We start from the raw sequence: 24,996 nt of genomic DNA, 5'->3' as shown, positions 1-24,996 counted from the left end.
TCCTCCAGTATGACTCTAATTTATTTGTGTTTGTTTATTTTTTGTCCTCATGGCCTTCCTGTTTCTGTCATCTCCACGAGCCATTGCGGCCGGTTCCATCACCGTAAACCGCTGCCTTGGAGGTTCTACAGCCAGATTGGACCTGCTGTGCTCGTGATCTGTGTCTTAATGTCCAGTTTGTGCCGTGTACAATCAAAAGCATTTATTTATTTGTACGCCCATTTTTTTGTCCCACCACGTCCCTGGCCATCATCTTCATTTTTTCTTTTATTGCGTTTGTTTATGGAGTTAAAGGCCAAGAGTCAGATGGCGAGATGTTGCGAGAAGATGTGACCTACTGGTAGACTTCCAGACAAAGCTTCTTTGTGGAGATCCTAGAGACAGCAGGAGCCTTGTTCCCTTACTTCTGTGGATGTGTTGTTCTTAAAGATAATACATCCAAACAGCTGACAACACCAGTTATAATGTTCACTATGTAACTCTTTCTTTGGAGCGTGTTGCTCTGGTGGTGAAGGGGGCTTCGGTGTTGCCTTGCCAATGTCTAAGTCCACAGCACCATTCGGATGACACCCTTAGAGTCCGTCGGCTTGCTCTGATCCCTCGAAATATCTGGGCAGAACTTGGGCTGCGTTTACCCATGCGGGGATCCGAGAGCAGGGAGACGACATGATGAAGTGTACCAGCAGGTGCTTTAAAGTACAGGCTTACCCAGGCTGAAGCCCAGGGGCTTTTACCATTGCCACCCATTGTAGAAACCAGCTGGAGGGATCCTGACTGTGTTTATGTGCCTCTACCTCCCGGTCACGGCGTCATTCAAGAGGTGCTTGCCGATGCATCCATGGTGAGCCATGGCAGATGCCCAGTACCCCAGTACATGCCAAGAGAAACTGGGAATTGGGAAAAGAAAAGGAGTCACTGGGCTTTGGTTCTGAAAGGGAGGAAGGGAAAGTGCTTTGAACAGGGATGGTTTGAACTCTGGCTTTAATTAAGCCTGTTTTTTTCGGTAGGATTAGTCAGAGGAAATGAGTGTGCGTAATGAGACATCATCTTAACCTTCAAACAGACTTCCTGTGGTTCCTTGGAGCGACGTTGTCCTAAACCATTACAATGCTGATCAATTGGCTGTTTGGAAACCTCAGTAATTGCATTTGAAATCCTTTTAATTGCCTGGTGGTTATGGTATTTACAATCCTCACACTCTCCGCGATTAGATACTGTGCTCCTTTTTCAAAGCTGCTGTCTTATTACATTTTTGCTGACTTCCAGACAATGTTGGTCCAGGGGCGGATTGGGGGGGGTGTGCTCTATCCTTCATTGTGCTGTGTTTTATTCTCCAGTACAAACCTACCCAAGATTGTCAAGGACATCGTAAAAGAGGAGAAAGTTAGGATGATCACAGCAGCCCGTGAGTAACAGGGGCCCTGAAAACTGTAGAACATAATTGGTTGGCGGCCCAATATGATATGCTTTCATGGGGCCCAAAATCTCTAGCAGCACCCCTGGACATTGTGGTAGAATTGCTCTTGCACCAATAACAACTTCAGCAAGAATGAATCGAGGCTGGGCGTTCATTGCAGGAAAGGCAGTCATTATGACGACATGCTTGACTAGCCATTGCTGTATCCCAAAAGATGATTCTTTGTGAGAGGCAGCATCTCACCATTACCTGATTCTCTTTGCATTTGAGTACATGCTCTCTAAGTATGGTTATTTAAGTGTGGCTCGCTGGATGACAGTCATTTATGTCCCTTGCAGCGCATGTTAAAAAGCGGTTGTGCCGGGTGTAATTTCTTGCAATGGATTTTCCAAGCAACAACCACAACAGTGTAATATATTCCTAAGATTCCTAATATATTGCAGTAGGTCTGACTGACAGGCATTCTGTGTACACGTAGCTAGGCAGGGGTAATTACAAGCATGGCGTGACTCTGAGTTTGCTTCTGATACTTTCTATTAAAATCAAATTTATTTCCTTCATCTGGTATAGAGAGTGTGTTTGTACAGAGTCGACCTAATTATAAATCACCTTAAATTACTTTATTTTTGGCAAACCAACAATACATTCACCATAGAAAACCCCAGTTTAACGTTTAATCCCGATCCATTAATCCATTAGTCATCTTTATGCCACCGCCTGCCGGTCATCAGTGATATGGACAGGCCCTATCCGAGTCGGCCAGTGTCCGTCGCACTTCCCTCTAACTTTCCATGGTGTCCCACGGTATAGGACCGCATGTCCGCTTTCTTCCTCCAGACACATGGAGGCTCCCTGGGCCACGGCAGATTCTGGACATTCCGATAAAGGCTGAGCTCTTTATTCGCGGCGGCCAATTCAGACAACAAATTCAAAGAAGTATACGCATCGCCCCCCCTCTCACATTTTCTCTGTCTGATGTCCAAACGGAGAAATCAAAGGGTATCGTTCAGTTCTGTGTGAGAAAGACTTCAGTAGCAAGACAAGGTGTGTATGGCGATAGTCAGCAGGATCCGGGGAACTTGCTCGTTTTTGTGCTATTTTCTGGTGCCGCAAATTGCTGCTAATCTTTTACAGTTTTATATACATATATGTGTGTGTGTGTGTGTGTGTGTGTGTGTGTTTGTGTGTATGTATGTATGTATCTATGCGTATATGTATGTATTCGTGTATATATACTCAGTAACTAAAAAGGACCCAGAAGTAATGGTTCAATTTGGTGAATTTTGTATTTAGTGAATTTGGTGAAATGTAATTTGGTACACATGCAGACCAGAGATGGGCATGTAAATAACTCGATTTGGAAGGTGCTGGCACGTCTAGACACCAGACACAGAAGATGCCTCATAGATGCATTAGACAGCATTACCAGCACGTGACGGAGTTTGATAGGGGTCACATTGTGGGTTTGCATGAGGCTGAGGGTCGTATCGTACAACTGCCCGGAATGTGGGGCATGAAGATGTCACAGTCACCCGATGTTGGAAGCAGTGGGCATGAGAGGGCACCCACATACGTCGTGAAGGTTCTGGCCCTCCAGGACAGACCACACCAAGGGAGGATCGTCGTGTAGTGCGCCAGAACCCCATGACAACTGCAGCGGCTTAGAACAAAGAAAAATGCTGTGTCCGTCGTTAGGACACATTGTGGCTTTAATGAAGACGACACTGAACAAACAGAGGTCAAATGTAAACACTGCGGAAAAACGGTTTCAGCTACCAAATGTAATGCCATCAGTCGGTTTCAACACTAGCAATATTTAAAATACAGTGGCCGCCGCTTATAGTGATGATGGTTATAGTGATCAACTGCTTATATAGATCAGAATGCTCCAGACAGAATCAATTCTGTAAAAATACTGTTCAAATAATATGCTTATAGTAATAAAGTAGTCCACTTACAGTGTTCATTTTGGGACTTTTCATACATAACATGGAAAAAAAATAAAACTATGGTAATTCTTTAGCCTCTTTTTTTTACTTGCCTACTTGCGGTAGCCCATCTGCTTCTGGCTAGTTACCTGAGGCTAATGCGGCGTGCACAGAAAACATGAGGGGAAGAAGAAAGTCGTTTTCTCTCAGTTACGAATATAGACTCATTAAATGTATGATAAACTGCCAAACATGAGCCAAAGAGATGCAGTAGCGGTACTACAATAAGGTATATATTTTGTACAGTACTGTACTGTATTATAGCATATTTTAGTTATGCACAGTTCAATAATTCAATTTGTGTACTGTAACTTGGAATTCAGTACTGTAATTTGGAAAGCATATGAAACAGCTGTACTGTATTTTGAGAAAGCCATTAAAATTCAGTAAATAGCAACACTGTCCATTTTATTACCCTATATTTGTGCAATAAATAAACAGATATCAATTAGACAGTAATCTGCCCGAGACATAAAAAAGAAAATGGGTTACAATGGTCATCCTCTTATAGTGATAAAATTCACCCAGACAGACATCCATCCATCCATCCATCCATCCATCATTCCATCCATTTTCCAAACCGCTTATCCTACTGGGTCGTGGGGGGTCTGGAGCCTATCCTGGAAGGAATGGGCACGAGGCAGGGAACAACCCAGGATGGGGGGGCCAGCCCATCGCAGGGCACACTCACACACCATTCACTCACGCATGCACACCTACGGGCAATTTAGTAACTACAATTATCTTCGGCATGTTTTTGGACTGTGGGGATCCGGAGGAAACCTCATGACGACATGGGGAGAACATGCAAACTCCACACACATGTGACCCAGGCGGAGACTCGAACCCGGGTCCCAGAGGTGTGAGGCAACAGTGCGAACCACTGCACCACCATGCCGCCCCCCCCAGACAGACATGATCACTGTAAACAGTTTGTTTGCAAACTATTTATTTTCTACTTTTTATGGAACTTGCTTTTTACATTAAAACTAAAATGTGACCTTTTTCACAAGACATTTTCATTTCAAGCGATTTTGTGATTTGATTTCAGTTGCTCGTAGTATTCAATGAATAACCATAAATAGTTTCTCTCTGTGATTCTTTCAGTTATTTTTAAATCATAAAGATATAGTCTTTCATTACAAAAAATATCCCAGCTTTAATAGTTGAGCATGCTTACAATAAAAACCTTGCCAACCTTGTCAAAGAAATATGGAGGTGAAAAAAATCATATTTCATATTCATTAATCATAATTGAGGTAAAATTAATCGTAATATTGATTTGAGGTTATATCGCCAGCCGTAATATGTAGTATGTTTGTATATATATTTTTGTTTTGAAGTATCATATGCTCCAGACGGTCAGTGATTTCCTTCAGTCTATTTTGCTTTTATTTATTTTGCATCTCCTGTTAAATAGGCACTTTACCTTAATGTGTAGTATATTTGCTCACTCACTTCCCTCTACTGCTTCCCACCTCACTCTGTTACACTGCGATGTTTCACCTTGAGCTGAGTCATCCTCACGGTGCTGCCAATCCACGGTCGGAGGTGTTTACAGTTTTGATACGTTGTTTCTGTACTCCCCCTGCCCCCCCCCCCAGCATATTGGGGACAGACAGTGATGTGTTCTCCCCCCCCGCTGCCTAGCTGACATGCGGCGTGTTTTGGAAGGTGATCTGGCACCCATGTGCGTATCGCATCATTCACAGATTGTCTCACACACAGTCGATTTAATTGCAGTTTCAGCAAGGGGGGGGGTCGACATATACCCAAACCATATAATTAGCATCCGTTTGCTTGTTTTTGTACAAGTGGGAGTTAATGGGCGTTCTCGTATTGATGTATGTCCAGTGTATATATACATGGGCAAGTAAGCTTGTGTACCTTTGCTGCACATGCATGTGCCGGGAGGTCCTCTGAACCACGCGTGTGCTCTGTGCCCCCCCCCCCCCCAGGAGTGATGCCAGCTCCCGAGCAGCCCCTCGCTGAGGAGGAGGACAGGCTGTGCACCGTCCGGGAGGGCCCCCCCGGGCCTCCTGTGGAGTCCCACAGCATCGCGACCAACATTCTGGCCTCCGTCAAAGAGCAGGTACCACCTGTCTCCTGCTGGGGTGGGGATGGGGGTGGGGAGGGGGGGGGTCAGACCGCTGGCCCAGTGCCCACAATTGAAACATCTGAAAATTTGACACTTTGTTTATAAAGCTGATATTTAATAGCACGTTACAGGCTCCTACCCCACGTGCTCTTGGGACCTAAACTGGACTGTTTGGCTAATCTGTCTGCTCCACTGCCTTGCCGTTCACGGTCCCCAAGCCCCACACCGCCGTCGCAGCTGGCCGCTCTCCCCCTGCTCTCTGATCCAACCCGGATTTACCTTGCAGGCGCTGTTTGTTTGTGTATGTATTTCCTTTTCCTTTCGTTCGCCCCCCAACGTGCGTTTGTCGCCGCTGTCGTGCGCAGGGCAGGCTTCTTATCCTCGCGGCCGGCTTCCTGGAGGGTGTGTGTGCGTGTTTTTAACAGGACGGATGGGCTCCACAAGGAGGAAATGCCGGTGTCTGCGGCGGCTTCGTGATCTGCACGAGAGACGGGCTGATTCCTCGTCGCATCTTGCTTGGCCGCGGCCCCGTTCCTCTGGGCTGGCCTTCTTCAGCCCCTGGTTACAGAGTTAACAGGATGGAGGGCTGTGATGGATGACACCTGCAGAGGGGAGGGGTAGTGCGAAAGGGTTTCGTGTTCAGGATCCCGGAGGTTAGACCTAAAGCCCCATGCATGTGCAGGTCATTCCTGCGGGACCCCCAAAAGCAAGGCAGGAAATCACTAGCCACTCGGAGGGGGGAGATTTTCCTGTAATTGTTCGAAGTAAAAAAAGCACAAGTGTTGGATTGTTTCTGCGTAAACACACAGAGACCCATGATGAACCCGCCTGGGTTTCAGTGCATGTTTTGTCCCCCCTCCCTGCACCAGCACCACCTCTGGCCTCGTGTCTCTGGCTCTGCAGAATGCCCTAAGAAGGCTGGTGCTCCTGTGCTTTCTGTCACCACCCTCGTTGTTCCGCAGGAATCCTGCATCCCCTCCCTGCCATGGCCCACAGGCTGACAGAGTTTGACCGCCGCACCCACGCTGCGTTTAATTAATGCCTGGTGCTAGTGAGTCCCACCCCGTTTGCGCGATGCGCCGGCAGACCCCCTCTCCGATTCCTCCTGAAGTCTGACTTTCCATTCATTCACTTTTTCCTTTGGTTCTCCCCTTTTTTTTTGTTACACACGTTTGCTGTAATGTTTATAATAGTGGTAGGGTTTCTTTTCTTCTGCGGAGGAGTGGGGATATTTTCGTTATTTCTGGGGTATTTTTATCCGCCCGGGCGCCCCGTGGGACAGAAGCGGCAGGAAAGACGGGCGCATGGCAGAGTCGCTGCCGTGTCGCTTTCCGCCGGGCTCCGAGTGCGGCAAGGTTATCATCTGTCACGCTGACGTCATGAAGAGCGGTGTGTATTTTTCGTGTCGCGGGTGTCTACACAAACATCACATATTGAGAATACAGAGGATCTTAAAACCTTGGCGTACAGTATAATACTTGCAGACTTAACATAATAATCTTATATATACAATATCCAGGCAATATACAGTATATATAGTATACATACAAGGACAAGGTGTGGAGATTTAAACTGTTGGTGATTTAATACATAACAGAGAAATGTTTAACAGATGTGGATTGTTTATTGGTAGCTTTTGAGTTTTAATTCTACTATTGGTGTGCCATGCCCTTCTGTAATGTGTGTGTCAGACCTTTAGAAATGTGGGAGTCTGCAGTGATTAATGTGTCCGGTATGAGGATCAGGTGATATTGGGGGTGGGGTGGTATTTTAGTTATTTAGCTAGTTTATTTTTTTCTTTTTTAGCTGTTAGCTAATTTAGCCCAAACTTGGTTGGCTGCTTCCCCCATCTGCGCTCAGGCCCCTCAAAGCAGCCTGCCAGCACCGGGTGCTGGGATGCGGAGCGTGTGAGAGGGTGCCCGGGCCTGTCTCGGCTAACCCGGGCCGAGCTGGGCCGCTACGCACGCATGCGACAGATCCGGCTGATGTAAGGCGGCTCTTGGTGTGTCTTGTTTCTGACCCCCGCGGGCCTTTAGCGTGCCGTTACGAAAGGGCTGCAGTCAAGCATTAAATAAACACGGCCAGCGTTTACTTCACCCAAGGAGCACTTAAGTAGCTGTAAGCGCAGGAAAAAAGCAATTGGGCAGCCGCTGGAAAGAGGCCTGACCTCTCCATGACGACAACCTTCTCAGGAAACCTTTTTTTTTTTGGCTCAGCTGTTGGACATTTAGAAATACTAGCCTAGTACACTGCTTAAGCAGTGAAGCATAAGTGAAGCTGTGATAATTGTTTTGCAGTTGGCTACACTGGCATTTTCCGAATTCCAGATTCTCACTGTTCTCAAGTTCTCTTTTGTAAATGCATACCAGGTTGCAAATAATTTTGATGTAATTTTTTTTTCCCCCTGCGGCCCAACCTCTGGACGAGTGAAAATGGGTGGATGTCATTCTTAATTTTATAGATCGTAAACAGTTTGGAATTGGGAAGGTTTCATATTTGCGAATGTTTAATAAAAAGGTAATTCATAATAAACATGTCTTTAGTATTAACCTGGACAGTTACTTGAGCTTAAGATTTCCCCCTGGTAAATTGTATTTCTGTCTATCCTCTCAATAGTGCCCCCCGCTGACAGTCATGGGGCACGCGGGCAGCACGCGTAGCTTGTCTTGGCACGTACTGGCCAGATACAGAGCAGGCCTTATATGTTTTGACTCGGGTGATGGATGCATATTCGAAGCATTCTCCCCGCCTACAGAGAGTTCCGGAATAAACCTTGTCCTGCGATCTCTAGGAAGAAACGCTTCGGGCGTATGGTGGGGCCGGGCACCACTGTGGTCGGCCCCCCTCCGAGTGAACGGAATAATCGGGTGTCGCTCTGCGTTTGGACTGGCAACCAGCAGCACTGACCCAGAAGCTGCAGGTAAATGGGCAGTTTTGTAGCAAAGTGTGAATGCTTTAATCATGTATGTGCTGGCACGATGTATATGCTTGTTTGTGTGTGCGCACATGCTGTCCTTGTCTATGTATTTATGCATGTATGCAGGGGTCGGCATCGGTTTTGGTTGTGTTCACAATCAAAAAGCTAAAAATGCCAAAAGAATTGTATTTACGGTTATGGATAGGGTTGGGTAGAGTTTTACATTAATACAGTGGTATACATCTATAATTGCGGTAAAGACTGAGAGTCTCTGAACATCATATATATATATATATGGAGGGTGTATATTGTGTGTGTAAGTATATGATTATGTATGCAAGATGGCATGTGACATTCCCTATAGGTTGATGTCAGCGATGGCTGTGGTTCAGTTTTGCTGGATACCTAATTCACATCAAGGGCACTCTGGCTGCAGGTCCGCCGGCTGCACTGCCAGGCATGGGCGTGGCTGTCTGCTGGCCCGGCACAGAGTCCTCACTCCGCGCTGCCGTTCCGGAGATATGCCCCAGTATTCACGTCTCTGTGCGAGTAACACAAACGCGTGATATTTTTAAATAGCTGCGTATAGCGTGACCGCAGTCCCGCCTGATGGGTCCCCTAGGGTTTGTATTCCTCCCACAGGGATGGGATGTCAGAATTAATTTTGATACTGGAAACGGGACAGCTGTATGGCTGCCATTCTTCCATGTTGGAGCGTTTATTCAGCCCTCGATGCCTGAGCCTCCGCGTTACGTGTTTCAGGAAGGCACGCCCAAAGTCGGCCGTAACTTGCGCCATGCTTCTCTGGGATTCCCTCCTGCTCGCCGGGGCTGTAATACGATAAACAATCACCGCTGACAAGTAGACGCAGAATTGGATTTATGTGTGAATGGCCTATGCAAAATGGCCAGACTGGACGCGTGACCCAGCTGTGGATCTTGCAGTTACGTGTTAAGTGACCTGGCTTTTGCTAGTTTTGGCAGTTCAGTTTTTACCAGAAAACCGACCCACATCAGGAGTGTGTGCTCTGTCGGCCACAGTAATATCACACAGCAAACTGAAATGTCTGTAACGTATGACGAACCACTGTGTGTGTCGGCCCCTTTCATCTGAGGTGTTGGGATGGCTTTGCATTTAGCCTGAAAACAAGAATGATTGGCTTTAGATCTGGATTTTATCCTGGAAAATATTGTGGCTCTTGGGAAGTTATTGCTACATTAGCTAGCAACCTGTTTACTCTTTCTATCTGGCTGTTGTGTGGAATATTCCAGAAGGCCGGTACAGTATTTTCTCTCTGGAGAAGCTGTCTCTCTCTCTCTCTCTCTCTCTCTCTCTGCTTCTCTCTCCTGTTCAGCAAGCCCTAGGCTCTTCTCACTAAAGCATGCTCTCCATCTCTTCCATTGTCCTTGTTCCCCCCATAGCCGCTGTTAGCACGTTAGCACGCCCACTGAAGTCGACCCGTACCCTAATCCGATTATGTAAACCACCTCTGCTTCACCTAGGCTACGGAATTCCTCATCTAAATTACGAGGCCCCACCTCTGTCGTGACCCCTGGGGGGGGCAGACAAATGGGGAGGATGTGTAATCTCTGCACGCTTTAACAGGCCCAAGCGAAGGATCGTTCTCTGCGGGGGGTGCATTCGTGTCCGAGACCATGTCCGATGAATATGCTATTATTCAGCAGATCTGAGCTGCTTCAGAAAAAATCTCATTAAAAATAAGCTGGAAATTCAGGTTATCTGTTTATTTTAATCCTACTGATTTTAAGATGCTGGCTGCCAGCACTTTAAGGCCTGAGGCAGGAGCAGGGCTGCATCCCCCTCCCCCGCCAAGCTGTGTGTGTGGCCGCCACTCTGCTTCACCGGGCAGTGCTCACTCCAGCACTCTGGGGGGGGCGGGGGGGGAATAAAAGCTCTGAAAAGCGACTTTCCACAGCGCCAGTGCTGTGTAAACGCACGCTGGCATTCCGGCAACCACGTGAATTCCCTCCAATAGCTTTCGGCACTGAAAAAATCCCCCCCCCCCACCTCGCTTTGTTAGAGTCCGTCACACTGGAAGAATCTGGCAGAGGAGCAGCCCGCACCCGACAGCTCCTGGGCAGCCGTCCACGCCAGGACCCGGGCCGCGTCTTGGGGGGGCAGGGTCCTGGATAGACGTCTCCAACACGACCCTCTATGGCTAAATAAATAAAGGAGTAGTTCATAATAATAATAATAATAATAATGAGAAGGTGTATTGGTTTGTGGGAAAAGCTGGTGTGCAGACTCGCCTCGTGTTTTTCCATTTATTTTAAATTAATCTGCCTGCAGCAATATGATTCTTATTAATTTTTTGGGCCCAAATGTAGACTGTGGCAAAAGGAAGATATTTATCGGGGGAATAAAAGTGGAGTAGGTGGTAGATATTTGGGAGGGGTTTCAGAGATCCAAGGGGGAGACAGGGCTGGGGGGGGGCGCACAGATTACACTTGTATGCACAATTTACCTCCCACTTTGCCACTCCCCCACATACTTTTTGTTGTGGTGAGAAGCTCTCGTGGTCGTCAGGGAGAAGCTATGACCTGGCTTACAGACAGCTGTCTGGGGAGGTGGTCTGGGTTTGAGCCCTGTGGAGGCAGGAGGGGGGGCCACAGACCATCGACCCGCTGAAGTGACGCCGGAGCGGTGCCCGGATCCGACTGGCACAGTACCCCCCCCCCCCCCATAAACTCCAACGGCAGCCTTCGCCGCCTCCTTCGTGCTCCTGAGTCAGTACGAGCTGGCAGAAGTGTCGCGGAAGGTGCCGGAGGAGCCAGTGGGGCGTGCAGGGCCGCGGGGAGCTGTGCTGCTGGCGGACGGTGCGCAGGTAACCTGTCGGGTCGAGTCTCTGCACTGCACCTTCATGGGCATCTATTCTACCGCCCTGCCAACCTTCATCTCCTTATTGCAGACCATCCATACGACTCTCCGGTGGCAGTTTGCCGTCTCTGGGGTGGTTATGGGTACAAAAGCGCTGATTCCTTCTTGTCTAAATACATCCTGCCGTGGAATCGGCTGCCAATCTTAGCATCATCAGTCTTTATATGGGGTTCAATTCAAATCATCTTTGCTTTTAGTAAAGTCTGTTTCTTTCTCTGTAGCTACTACAAAATTAATGATTTCGTCTCTATGCTGCTGTTTGTGGTTGTAACTTGCAATTTTGCATAGAAATAATACAATTAGGATAATTAGCAAGGATTCCATGGAATCCATTCTTTAGAGAGATGTAATTATGGGAGACCCCAAGTCAGGATGAGGGTGGCATTCCTATGGTTCTGAATCAAAGGAGCTGAGATTAAATAGGTTTTTGGGGATTGCTGATTGGTGTTCAACTTTCGCAAAAAATACAGAAAAATGAGTGTCTTTTCTGAAAATCTGCACTGAGCTGTTCACACTTACACAGCTTTACTTACTTTCAAAGTGTGTGTGTGTGGTCCAGATATACCATAGAAATGAATGAGTGGTGCCCACAAAGATATGATTCCAGGTCTGTCTGTGTGTGAGAGGGAGACATACATGCAGAGAGAGTGGGACAGACAGAAAGAAAGAGAGAGTAGGAGTAGGGATCTGAACCCGGTTTGTTAACCAGAAAATGGCATCATTCTCTGTTGAACTGTCAGGCACCGGGCCCTCCCATTGTCTGAGAACTTAAATGTCCGTGTCCGTTTGTCCACAGCTGCTGGGTCCATGTACGATGGCTGTTTTGTAGAAGTGTGTTTCATTGCCGAGTCTGCGTCTGCATAACTGAAGCCTCTGTGCAAAAATAAATAAATAAATAAATAATTACCATTGTCTGTTTTTCAGTACAAATAACGAACATTGTTTGTGATGTGGCCAGAACCTTAAAAAAGGGATCAGCCTTGCCCACTTTTTCTTGTGGAAGAATGAGGATATTGTATTCTGGGTTGGAAAGGAGGGGCAGCGATTGTCAGTCAGCCACCGTAATTTGGAGAGAGGCTCTGAGGGGCTTCCCTGCTGTACGCTTGTCTCTTCCCTCAATAAAACAGTTAGTATAAGATTCTTTGTTAAGATTAGAGACATCCTCTCCAGTGGAGTCAGTGGGGTTTCTTTTTCATCTGTTCTTTCTCTACAAAGCTGAGTGCAGAAACGATGGTCTCCCTTCACATACACCCCTGTCCGCTTCTGGTGGAGAGAAACTGAGCCTTTTTCGTCCAGTCGCAGGAAAACCGTGGCCACTCTGGCTCAATTGCAGAAGAAACAGAACGTCTCTGGACCAATTGCGGGAGAGACGTGGCCTCTCAGGACCAATTGCGGGAGACGCGGAGCCTCTCTGGTCCAATCGTGGGAGAAACAGGCCACTCTGGACCAATCGCAGGAGAGATGGGGCCACTCTGGCAATATTGTAGGAGAAACTAAGCCTCTCTGGAAATTGCAGGAGAGACGTGGCCTCTCTGGACCAATTGCGGGAGAGACAGGCCAATCCAAGGTTCTCATCACTAAAATGTACTCTCCACCCCTCCCATTGTCCCTCTCCCTTCCTATAGTTGCAGTTAGCACATTAGATTTCCATATGTCGCGATAGTTTGTGCTGTTGCACTGCATGTCATGCTGGATTCTATCCCTCCACGAGTTTTCAGCGCATGTTGTGATGCGGTCGATGACCGCGATGCATGACAGGTCCTCTCGTGGCTTTCGACGGCCGGCTTGATCTCCGCCCTTTGCAGTAGGGATCGATCTTCCTCAATGAAAGACTGTGGTTTCATCTGAATATGTCGGTCTGAAGATGGATCGTGGGGGGGGGGGGGGGGGGGGGGTCACGATCTATGGGATGGATCTGCAGGCACTTACTGTGGCAGCGACTCTAAAGTTGTCTCTAGTTGTTTAAACTGGTTTTGTCTTGATGGCAATTGGCACAAAATGTAGCGAAAAAAATCACTCAATTTGACTCTAGTTTCTGTTCAAGGCCTCTGGAATAACATTTCTATCCATCAGTTTTCAGTAACTGCCTGTTTAATGCTGCTTCAAGCTGAGTCTGCATCCCATTTGTGAGTGATAGCGTGTAGCAGGGTGCACCCTGGACAGCACACACACGCACACACACAAAGCTATGTTGACTCGCCTATGCATTCTGGGAGGAAACTACAATACCCACAGGACCCCTTACACATCTGTACAAGAATCAGACCTGCATTTCTGCAGGTCAGTATAGCAAAAGTACCTTGTCCTGTACATTAGGTATACTTGTAACCATGCAGTACAGCAGTACATCATTTAAACATATCATTTTCTCCTTTACCTATTCACAGCTACATTTAAAAGGCTGAAAGGTATTTAATTCTTGGGAAATCTTTAGACAGATTTATGTGGTTAGAGAAAATACCAAAAGAACGTTGATTGAGTTGCCAGTTCAAATGCACCTGGAATCCAAATGCACTTGAATGTGTAAACATTGCTGTTTGCTTAATAATCATGTGTAATATGGCAGGGAATTATGAAAGGTCAGCTCCTGTTTTAGATTATATTTAAGGTACAGGTTCACTCCCTAGAATCAATGCATTATAAAAACCACCTGTGATTATAGCTACAGCTGTGAGTATTTATAGCTTCTGTTTAAACCATCCATCCATCCATCTTCCAAACATTTATCAAGTACAGAGGATTGTGGAAGTCTAAAGCCTGTCCCAGGCAACATGGGGCTGGAGCCAAGAGTCCAGCGAGGGTGGGATGCCAGTCCATCACCTTACACACAGGGACTCCAGCAGCGGGCCACAGCATGGTGAATTTTGCTGGACGTTTTAATCAAAATGCAGTTTTTACCACGGACATGGTACCTGCATCCAGCCTACTTGTGTCCCTGCCCCCCACCACTCCCATATAAAATATTTTGCCATGGACGCATTTGTCTCACACTTTGAGCCAATTCATCTAATTTAGCGTTTCCCAATCTGGTCCCACTGACAGCCCTCGTTATTGCTCTTTCCCGGCTCCCAGCATCAGCGAGACAATGACCTGGGAGGGAGCAAAAACATGGACCGTCTGTGGGTCCCTGAGGACCGGATTGGGAAACACTGGTCTAATCGAATGACTTTGAATTGTGTGAGGAAATTGTCTGAAGTGTTCAAGCTGTGTCAGACTGAAGTCCAGGATTCCTTTTCCCGTCGTTCCTGTGCACATAAGACCCATCTCCCCCTGAAAAGCAAATCTCCATCCTCTGCCGCCTTCAGACTGAACATCTTCCTGTAAACCCAAAGTTATTAAGTAAAAGCTGAAACCTTTTCATGCTCCTCTGCTGTTCTCTGCCTCACCAGAACATTATCCCTGATTTATCTGGAAAATTCCCCGCTCTGTGTGACTGCATGCTCTGACTGTACTATTCAAGTAGAGCATTCTGCAGAGATTGGAGTATGTCACCAAGTAGCCGACTACACCCCTGAGCTTATTAAAGCATCATGGCGGAGGGGGTGAATATAATGTAGACTTTTCTGGGTGTTATTGCCAATTTTATTTTATTTTCCATCCCCACAAATATTCCTGCTGTAGAACAGATTGTGTACTTCTGTGTTATTTTATATTCCATGTATGCACCCCTGCGTCAAAACAAAGTTTTGATATGGGGGTGTTGATTTGATGTTTGATTTTGAGAGTTGATTTGATGAACTTTTAAGAATGGATTACCATGCACAGAGAATCGCTGCCGGATTTAAGCTACCCGAAAGCCAATGAAGTAACCAGTGGAAATTAGGCTAAACCCATCTAACAACATGGGCTATTTCCACCCACCATCGGTTTAAAAAGCGTTGTTTCCCTGCAGAACTGCAGTAAGTGCCTCCTTGAGGCATTGTAAGTACCTTAGTATAACACAGTATGACTGTGAGCCATCCTGTTCAAGTTAAGAAGACACAGACGAGCAAAGATGACTTTTCTGCATAGAGAATCAGGCTCCAGCATCGTATAACTCCGTCAGAATAGTACATGATGCATTCCCCACTGAACTTCTTGGGCAATTCTTGGATATTCTTTTGAACGAGCCTCTTGGAAGCATTTGAGTTCATAACTGTGAAAATATGCACAGTCGTGTCTTGTTGGACTCCATAGTAACCGGCGCTTCCATTCACTGGAATCCTCCACTCGGCCCGAATCCCAAATGTCACAATCTCTCTGCCTTGGATGCCCTCAGTCTTGGGTTCAACTTGAGGCCAGACGCTCCACTGTCACCCCAAAGCAGGCAGATGTCTTGCCCTGAAAGCACGGGGCATACAGGAAGGCATCTACACACTCTTAGAATGTGCTTGTGCCCTAGAAATACTGGATGAAAGTTAGATCATGGTTTAGATTTATTCTTTTATTAATTGTGCTGCTTTAATTGTCCATCTATCCATCCGTCTTTGAGCCACTTATTCTGGTCAGGGGGATTTTTTTTATTGTCCCTTTGAAAAATATAGTAACTCCCCCCCCCCCCCCCCCCCCCCATGCTGGTCAGTTTCCTAGAGATTCTTGGCATCTCATGAATTTCATCATATGCGTTTGTTGTTTGTTTTATTTTTTTCTGCTTTCTTAAGTAAAGTTTCTTGGCTCGCAGGTGATCTGCTGCCAGGGTGTCAGGTTAGGCTGAGGGGAGAGGGTCCCCAACCAGTGAGAAGTTGTCCGTGGAGTTGACAAGGACATTTAAGACACTGGAGGCTCTGATAAAACCTGTGGAAAACAGACATGTCTGGGGCACTACGGATTACTGTCAGAATGTCGTGTACGTCATGGATGGGAGTCAACTTTGCATTGGTGGCACCTAATAGTAACAAGGAGATTAAGGTGTTTCGTAAATGATGGGACAGCCTCCTGCCATTTGACCATAATCCTGCCTTCTTTTATATGCGCTTTTTTCAGTCTGTTCTGGAAGAATCATAATGGGTAACATAAACATCGTAATGCTGTTTTTATGTCGAGCCTCATTACCCTCTGCTTATTAATAAATACATTTTCATTAAAAATACAGTCTTAATGAAAATGGTTCCAGTCGCCCACGTCAAATTGGTGCACATTTTGTGAGACTTGTACTATTACTGCTCTGTCAGGGGCCGCTGATGTCTCTGAAAACAACATGCACGAAAATGTGCAGTGAAATCGCATCCTAATTAAAACAGAAGATGGTTCTTTTTTTCTTTTTTTTTTTGAAGGTTTAGAAGGACGTCCCAGTTCAGTTTTGCCTGCAGGCTCTATGGGACGGGATGGAAGGTTGTCTCTGATTGGTGTAGCTCATCGTCTCATAGATCAATCTCTGTGATTGGATGTCATGTGGACTTTGTTTAAATGCTTTTCCAGATTATTCCCTTCAAGCTTAACATACTCAGAAGCTCTGAATGACAGGAAAACATGTCCAGAGCTGCTCAGTTCAGTCAGTGACATGACGGAGATGTTTGTCTTTTCCAAAACAATTTGCCAATTTGCACAGGTAGATGATTTAATGAAAAGAGGAAGCTTTGTATTGCTTTGTTGGCTGGGATTTTCATACATTGTCAAATTTCTGCCAGGACGACCCCGACGGGAATCATTACAGTAACAACTGGGAAGCTATTTAAACCAGCCTGTAATTGTCAGCTCAAGATATTCCAGCCCAGCAGGTGGATTAAACCTCATTTTGCCCATTTCTGCCCTGAACAGCTACTTTACCGTCTAGTCTTAATAGATAAGAACAAGTGTACAGCACAAAGAAACAGTGGACCCATGTGTTTGCCCTCCTCACAAATGCACGGCACTCTGCTTTTTCTACCAGAACCTGTGTTTGACTAACCAGTATAGTGTGCTCTCCTGTGGAGATGATTAATGGTACATTCCAGTCATCTGCTGCAGTCTTTGATTGGCCAGATTTTGAGAGGCCCGCTTTTGTCCTATCACCCGACTGCTACATTCATTCAAGTGATGGCAGTAGGGGGTGTGTGCAGAGCCTTACCACCGTCTCGCATTCTCTGTTGAGGAAGCAAGCACAGGGGGGCGTGGCATGTTTTTGACGGCTGTCTCTATCCACTTGCAGCTGCTGGTGGCAAAGGAAATCTTTGGCTTTGGGGGTAATGGCTGGGCATGCTTCCTGACACTGAGGCTAATTATTAATCATGCCCCCCCCCACCAAATCAGTTTCACCAGTACAGAGATGTTTGCAGTGGGATCCATTCCAAGGAAGTATGGCATGAGTGCTTGCAGTTGTTGCAGTTGAATAAACCACAGATGATTTCATTTTCTCTCTCACGCACACACATTCTGTGGAATTAATAACCCCTCACAGGCTTGGTAACGAACGATTCTTCTCAAGATGGCTACATCTGGTGGGAAAGCCTCCTGTCATCTCCTTTTGCGTGAGTAAACAGCCACCCTTCCGATGTCCCTAGGTGACCCGATGCTTGATGTTTGTCTTGTTTAATCGTGCCACTTCATTTCGCCAAGTTTCTCCCATGGGGTGTCTGTTCTGCTGTGTGCTGTGAAGCCTCTGCAGATCTCCACAAACCGCAGGGTCCTCCACACCTTTGGATTGTGGGCTGTTGCAGAAATGGACGATTAACCTGATAAATATATGTCAGGGGTGTCACTCCTATGAGCTGTACCTGCAGCATAGTGGGACTGGATTTAGGAGCACTGCTGCAGAGGGAAATGTGACTGGCTGACCAACACCAGGGGGCGCTGATCTGGAGACTCTGAGCAATGATCTGGTCTGAGATGACCATGTTCTTGGTACGGGCTGCCGTTTGGCCCGTCCTTCTGTTGTGGATGGGGTGGAGGGGGCAGGTGAGATGCACCAAGCTCTTTAGCACTGGGTTAAAAACGAACGCTATGCTACAGCCGTCAATTATGTTGTTGTGATTTTGCCCAATCCGGCAACTTGGTGGCCTTGGGAAATGCTCTGTGTTTCACACTTGACACATTCTTTTGAAGGTGCAGAAAATTATTCATAGATGCAGAGCAAACAAGCAGGAGTAATGATGTAATGTGTGTTTTAATTCCCTGCCCCGCACCGCAACTAGTGCCATACAGATGGGTGTTCATTGCAGCGAGACAGCAATTTGTGATGCTGTTTTGATGTGCTCGCATAACATGCTGCCCCACTGAAACATACCGGGCAGCCATCTTTGTGTGGCACAAGTGGGGGCTCCTCCAACCTCTAAAGACTTATGGGAACATGGCACCATGCTCTTCATCATCATCACCATCATTACCATCATCATCATCATCATCATTATCATTGCTTTCCGTAACACCAGTAGGTATCTAAATCTTCACTGACAGATAACGCAGATGCCATATTCTTGGCTTGGTACGTTGAAGTGTACGAACGTCATTAAACTTTTAATTTGGCAACAACATCAGAGCTCATTTTGGATGTCTGTGTTTGAAACCCTCAGACATTTTGACAGACTTATAAAAGCAGATGTGCTTGAAAGTCGTGAAAGTTTTTTGATTTTCCGATGCTGCTGATTGTGGCTTGTCTAATGGGCCTGTTTCTGTATTTGGTTGCCCGACATTAATACCGAGTGATGACATTGTAAACGTCTCTCTTGTCTGACTGTCAGTGTTTACTTGGTGGATCCCTGGGAGGTCCTGTGAGGGATGCTGATTTAATCCTGTCCAATCAGATGAGGGTTTGGAGTTGAATTAATTTCCCAGCATGCTCTTCATCTGCTCTGGGGGAGCTTCTTCCGCAGAGAGCTCCATTGCCCATATCTATATTTGTATCGAAGTCAAGCTGAGCTCTTTTCGTCGCCTTGGTCCCGTTTACTCAGCGTGAAATTGTTTTCGTCTGATTCCGGCTGTGTCCCGACGGACTCGGCATGTGCTTGCGTTCCCACTACCTTGCTCCCGGAGCATTTCCATGTTAACCAGCGGCCTGCATCTCCATTGTGTTGGCAGCGGGTCTCCCATTCTTCTGCGGCACTCTGTGCATCGCGGATGCTGTTTGCTTTCCATTTTGTTCCTGTTTATCGGGACACTCTGGCAACCATCCGGCTTCCGTGACTGCTTTCCCAACAGAGGGTCACGGTGAGCCGGTAGATTAGCCCAGGAAGCGTTGGGCACGAGTCAGGAGAGAGCTTGGATGGGCTGCCAGGCCATCACAGGACTCGCACTCGCAAGAGAAGAGATTCCAGTTAGCCTGCATGCTTTGGAACCGTGTGGCTCAGCAGGTTAGGACATTGTGCCTATTATCAGAAGGACACCAGCTCAAATCCTCGGCAGTGTGATGTCATAGTTGAACCCCTGACCAAGACCTGTAACTCCCAGTTGTTCCAAGGATTATCTGACCCTAGCTTCTCAATAGTATGTCACTTGGAATAAAAGCTTCTGCTAAACACATTTAATGTAATGTAAATGATTACAGCTGTGACTTGAGGACCCTCCAGCCCCTAACAGGGCCACCTAATCAGGGGTAGTTTATGGGATTTGAACCAGAAACCTGGTGGTATGAGGCTGTATCATTGCCCTCCAGACCATAGTGCCTCCCTATCACATCGTGTTGCTCTGTCTATCATCATACCCCAAGGATCACAGTCGCCTACAGAATTACATTTCTCAACCCAGCAGGGGTTCGACATTTATCATGCGGCTTTTTTGGTGGCGTGAAACTGCCTGTGACACGTCCCTTTAATATTCCGTGGTTCAGCATAATGACTTAAAAGAGTGTGACTTTGGGAAAATGAGCCTGTCTTAAAAGGAAAGGTGTCCCCTCTGTAGGCAGATTTATAGCGGGAAAGAAATCTGCCCTGTCATCATAATTTTTTGTATTTTTTTTTCCCCTCTCCTGAGAAACTCAAGCACTCGAGCAACAAGAGCATTTTCCAAGAAACAGCAGCGTCTAAGCTGCAAATCGATCGCGCGTGCGATGTAAACCTTGTCAGGCGCTGTGTCACAGGACAGGTAAGTCAGGCGGTTTAATTTGGAGTGACGGAAAATGACTTGAAGTCAGATTGCCGGGACACCAGAGGAGATGGAGTTTGGGGGGAGGCGGGTGTTGGCTGAACTGGGGAAATTGAAATGTAGCGATGTGCTGCTTGCCGGTTTGCGTGAGACTTCCTCGTTAGAGGTTGGTAAATAATGAGTCCCCGCTTCTTCAGCGTTGTGGGAGGGGATTGCTGGATCTGCACGTTCCTCTCAGCTGGTCGCTGTTGAAGCCAGTGTGGGTGGCTTATTCAGGAAATGAGGTAGAGCCCTTAGTACTGCTGGGCATCAGGATCGTGCCTTGCCATCGGGGGGAGGGGTAGGCAGTCACCGCGTGTGATAACTCTGCCCTCACTCACCGGCCTCTGGCTTCTTACAGCTGCAGGTCCTGATAAGTGGCCAGGAGGTGGCGATGTTTGGGTCACATCAAGAGCATCACTGGAGATTTATGAAATTATGGACTAAGCCTCTGCTCAGGGGGGGTCTGATTTTTGTGTAAATGAAAGACACCAGACTATTTAAACTAATTGGTGTATATTTATTGGTGGGGGGCTAAAGTCCCCATAAAACAGCCCCCCTAGGCTAAACTTGTGTGACCTCTCATCCTGGGTACAGCTGGACAAGGTCGCCTCTCAGTCTTCATGAGAAGTATTATTTTTCAAAACTATGACAAATTAGAAATATGATACAAGTTTTACTGCTCTTGCGATCGTTTTTTTTTTTTCTTCTTTCTTCTATGCATATTTTATTAATGTGCTGTTAGCAGTACCATCGCGCCACCTGATCGGCTTCTGTTGTGCTGTATTTTTAAACCTCACCCTGCCTCTCCAGGTCACAGTTAGGGGTGACTCTCTCTCTCTCTCTCTTTTTTCCCTCTCTTCTCTTGATGTAGGAGCTCCAGTTTGAGCGGCTGACCAGGGAGCTGGAGGCGGAACGCCAGATTGTGGCCAGCCAGCTGGAGCAATGTAGGCTGGGGGGCGAGTCTCCGGGCGCTGCCAGCGCCAGGTACGCCGCGTCCGCAGAAGGCCCCGTTAATGCACCGTTGCCGGGCATGCAAGTTCTCCCGGACACTAGAAAATAAACATGGATAACAATGCATTGGTTAGGGTGCTTCAGAATGACTCTACGTACTGCTGGATACTTAGAGGTGCAGCTTGAGGACCCAGGGGTCCTCTGTCAGTCGCAGAAACGGCCGTCCTGCGTTATGCCTGTTGGTGCTGCTGTTGCCACATTGGTTGCAGTCTTAGAGAGTGCCAGCATTTGTGGATGATGTGGAGCATTTGACAATGGTGTTTAAGCCTCTGGTTTAACTAGCAAAAATACCTCAGTCGAAACGCTTTTTTCCGATTTCTGGCTCCACTGGCCTTTTTCTTGCAGCATGTTTGTGCTATATTTACATTCACCTTTTGGTTTTGGACCCATGCCCGTCGCCCCTGCGAGGCTGACTGCCTTCCTTTATTAAACCAAAAACCTTTTGAAATTTAAGTTATTTTATTTGGAGGAAGCATTGCTTTTCATCATTGCGAAAACCAGCATAAACTGTGTTTTGATCTCGCCACCGATCCATTTGCCCACTATGACTCAGCAGGTAATTGAATAAAGTGCTATGATTAGACGCATTTCGTTGGGAGGTGAGATGACTGAAGTTCCGTGCTTGAAGACCCAGAGAACGGGGAGAATCTGCTTATTAGATAGGGGACCTTTCTAGATACTGACTAGGATAATTCTTTAAATAAAACGTGTGACTCTCTATATTTCTCATACAAACATAAAAGGAAGAGAGAGTGTGTGAATTGTTTGCCAGAGGGAATCAGAAAATAAACAGGGAAGGTTTATGACCTGAGAAAGTCCAGTAAATGTGTGAATCGTTGGCACCTCCCATGAATATTTTAGAAATACTCAATTATGCCCATCTTGTCATAAGGGAGGTTTGCTTACAGCCTTATAGAGATCAACATGTCATGGAAGTGGGAGCCCCGAATGGGGGCTTCGTTTATACTTTGGGGGCTTGGTGAACCGGTGGTGAGGGACAGGCATGAAAGGTGGCCATCTTGGCCATCATCAGAAAATGGAGAAATAGACACAGTAAATAAAACCAGGCAGGGAGTGTGGGCTCATCTCTTAGGGAAGGAGAGAGGAGAAGATATTTTTAGATCATAAATGAATGCCTTTCGGTGAACAAGCAGGGTTTCAGCACCTTTCCCCCGTCCTCCTTTCGGTTGACATAAACTGAATCGCTCTCACGCTGCCTATACACACTGTATTTGATGGCTCCTGTTAATGTCTGTCGTTTGGTCTGCTTCCTCCCCGGCACTTTCTAAAGTGAATGACGCACCTCCCTTCCGCCTCCCAGCATGGCAGAGCACTCTGTCCTAGAGCAGAGGTGTATGGTAATTATTAAAGTGTAGTCTGCATTACTTTCTGCCATCTCTTGTCAGCAAGTCGTCACGGGTTACCGTTCCCGCGGGAGACAGAACTGATCATCCAGAGCCGATTCGGTACTGCGCCGGTGATGGCAGCACTCTGGCTGTGAATCGACATTACTTGTGCATTTAGACAGCAGTGGGATGGGTCAAAGGGGCCCACAGAGGAAGTCTCAGCATTTCACGGGCCATTCGTCATTGGTTTCCAGCTGTTTGTCGAGTGACGAACCGGGAAACGGGTCTGGTTTTACCACGCTCGCGTCGGGCGAGAAAGCGGACTTGCAGACAGCTGCGCAGCAGCATATCAGAAAATTCACTACGGGGTGTTGCATACAAATTTACAGAGTCGGAACTGTCACAGAAGGAGAGCCAATCGCCGTGGCCAGGAGCGTGCCTTCTCGGGTGGGAGTTGAAATGATTAAGTAGGACACTAGGTGTGCCATGAATATGCAACTTCCTCATCCCTCCTGACACATCCCCTCCTTCTCCTGCATGTCACATGACTTCCCTTCCAGCAGGTAGTAAAACTCACACTGCGAGATCATCGCTGAGCAATAATTTTTCCGTCGCGTTGAGTTCACTTGTAGGTCCCTTAACGCTTCGCGAGTCGTCATGAACCCGGGGCAGTTGTAACCCCAAGAACGTTTTTTTTTTTTTTTTTTTTATCCGAATTCTGTACACTTTTGAAAACTTATGTACCAGACAGAATTAGGCAACAAGTACACCAGGGATTTAAAAACAAAAAAAATGCGAATGCACACAGACACACAGTCATGTCATGCTGGGGACACCGATCCTGGCCTTTTGTGTCGACTGACCGGTGAGAACAACGACTTGTTAGACTTGAACACATCAGTGCCTTATGCACGGCTGGGCTGGTAAATGACTTGGGAGCCTTTGTGCCTCTTTCCATAGAATAATGTAGGCCCTCTAACTTATTACTGCAGGCAAAACATGACATTTCCCTGCACTGATTTTCAGTCAGGCATTTTTTTTCTGCAGTGTTAATTAGTTTAAATAGGCTTGTTTTGAGTTTGTCATCAGTATTAATGTTGGCGTTGGGGAATTTTGAGGATCATGGGCCTGGTGACATTGATTGCAATAATTAGCTTTTTGAGACCACGTGTACAGTGAAGGGCACCATTGGGGCTTCCTGCATATTTGCCACCTTGGAAATCCCAGGAAAATTAGTGCGATAACACCCGTCGGAATGTCATGGATGGATCAGTGCCCAATCAACGGTCAGCTCCTTTTTTCAGTAAGGAGAATAAGCTTCCTCACCACAGCTCAGTAAAAAGGTACATTGCATCAACCATTCCTGTTTCTGGGGATTCATTTTCTATGGTCCCTAAAGTCAAAGTTTTGTTTTAATATCCCACCGTTGGACCCAGATGATGCCAAGGCCTTGAAGGGAATTGTGAAGATGCTGCAGTTTTTATTTTTTAAATAGAAGATACTGTCAGCTTTTTTTAGCTCACCTAACGTCTAAACGTCTGACGTATATATGGAAGCGGCTCATGTCTCTCTCTCTCTCTCTCTCTCTCTCTCTCTCTCACACACACACACACACAGAAATCGAGATAGAGTGAGAGAGAATCTGGATTGTTTAGTGTTATAAACATGCCTACCTTAACGTGTGCTTCAACACTAACTTATGAGTAACTTACTATATTATAAAAAGGACAAATTTCCACAAAACACCAGTTCCACTAGAAAGGGACTTTTTGTCACTTTTTTTACTATTAAGTTTTTCTTTTTCAGTCTTGCCTTTATCTTGGGAAAAGCACAACTATTTTGCCTGTTCTGTTAGAACAGGTTTGGATTTTATGTCAGCTTGAATAAAAACTGTGCTTTCTTGCCTACTGGAGGGTGGATCGATATTTTAGATGCTTGCACCCCTCAAAGAGCAGCATTAATTATGAAGTTACATGAGTGTAACCAGCTTGCCCACTTTGTGCCATATACATTCTCGGTGTTTTAGGCTTTTTCTTTTTCAAAGGCAGATCCCACACTAAAGCTGTACGGCTTCATCACACTGCTACCTGTGATTGATATCGGGTAAAACTGAGCTTTCGGGTCAGAACCCACCCATGCCAGTCTCGTCTCTATAATCACCCCCCGGGCAGAGATGGCTGCCCTGGGAGATTAGTTTAGGATGGGTTGTCGGTGTGCTTTTTTTTCCTTTTTTTTTAAAGCGCCTCCTACTGGGGTGGGGGGTGAATTGCAAGCCTTCTCTGTTGAATGTCTAAAGGGGCTTGTCG

General features: G+C 46.6%; 1 protein-coding gene across 1 annotated transcript in view; it reads left to right on the top strand.

Moving 5' to 3' along the window:
- LOC125718031 (plakophilin-4-like) overlaps positions 1-24,996 on the top strand; it is an 88,832-nt gene that overhangs the window by 16,038 nt on the left and 47,798 nt on the right. The window contains exons 2-3 of the mRNA XM_048991544.1: positions 5,364-5,497; positions 21,205-21,317. Of these exons, the coding sequence (XP_048847501.1) occupies positions 5,364-5,497; positions 21,205-21,317 (247 nt within the window). The remainder of the gene's footprint in view (positions 1-5,363; positions 5,498-21,204; positions 21,318-24,996) is intronic.

Source organism: Brienomyrus brachyistius, chromosome 1, assembly GCF_023856365.1.
Source record: "Brienomyrus brachyistius isolate T26 chromosome 1, BBRACH_0.4, whole genome shotgun sequence".
Taxonomy (NCBI): Eukaryota; Metazoa; Chordata; class Actinopteri; order Osteoglossiformes; family Mormyridae; genus Brienomyrus; species Brienomyrus brachyistius.
This window is presented reverse-complemented; position numbering and strand designations above follow the sequence as displayed.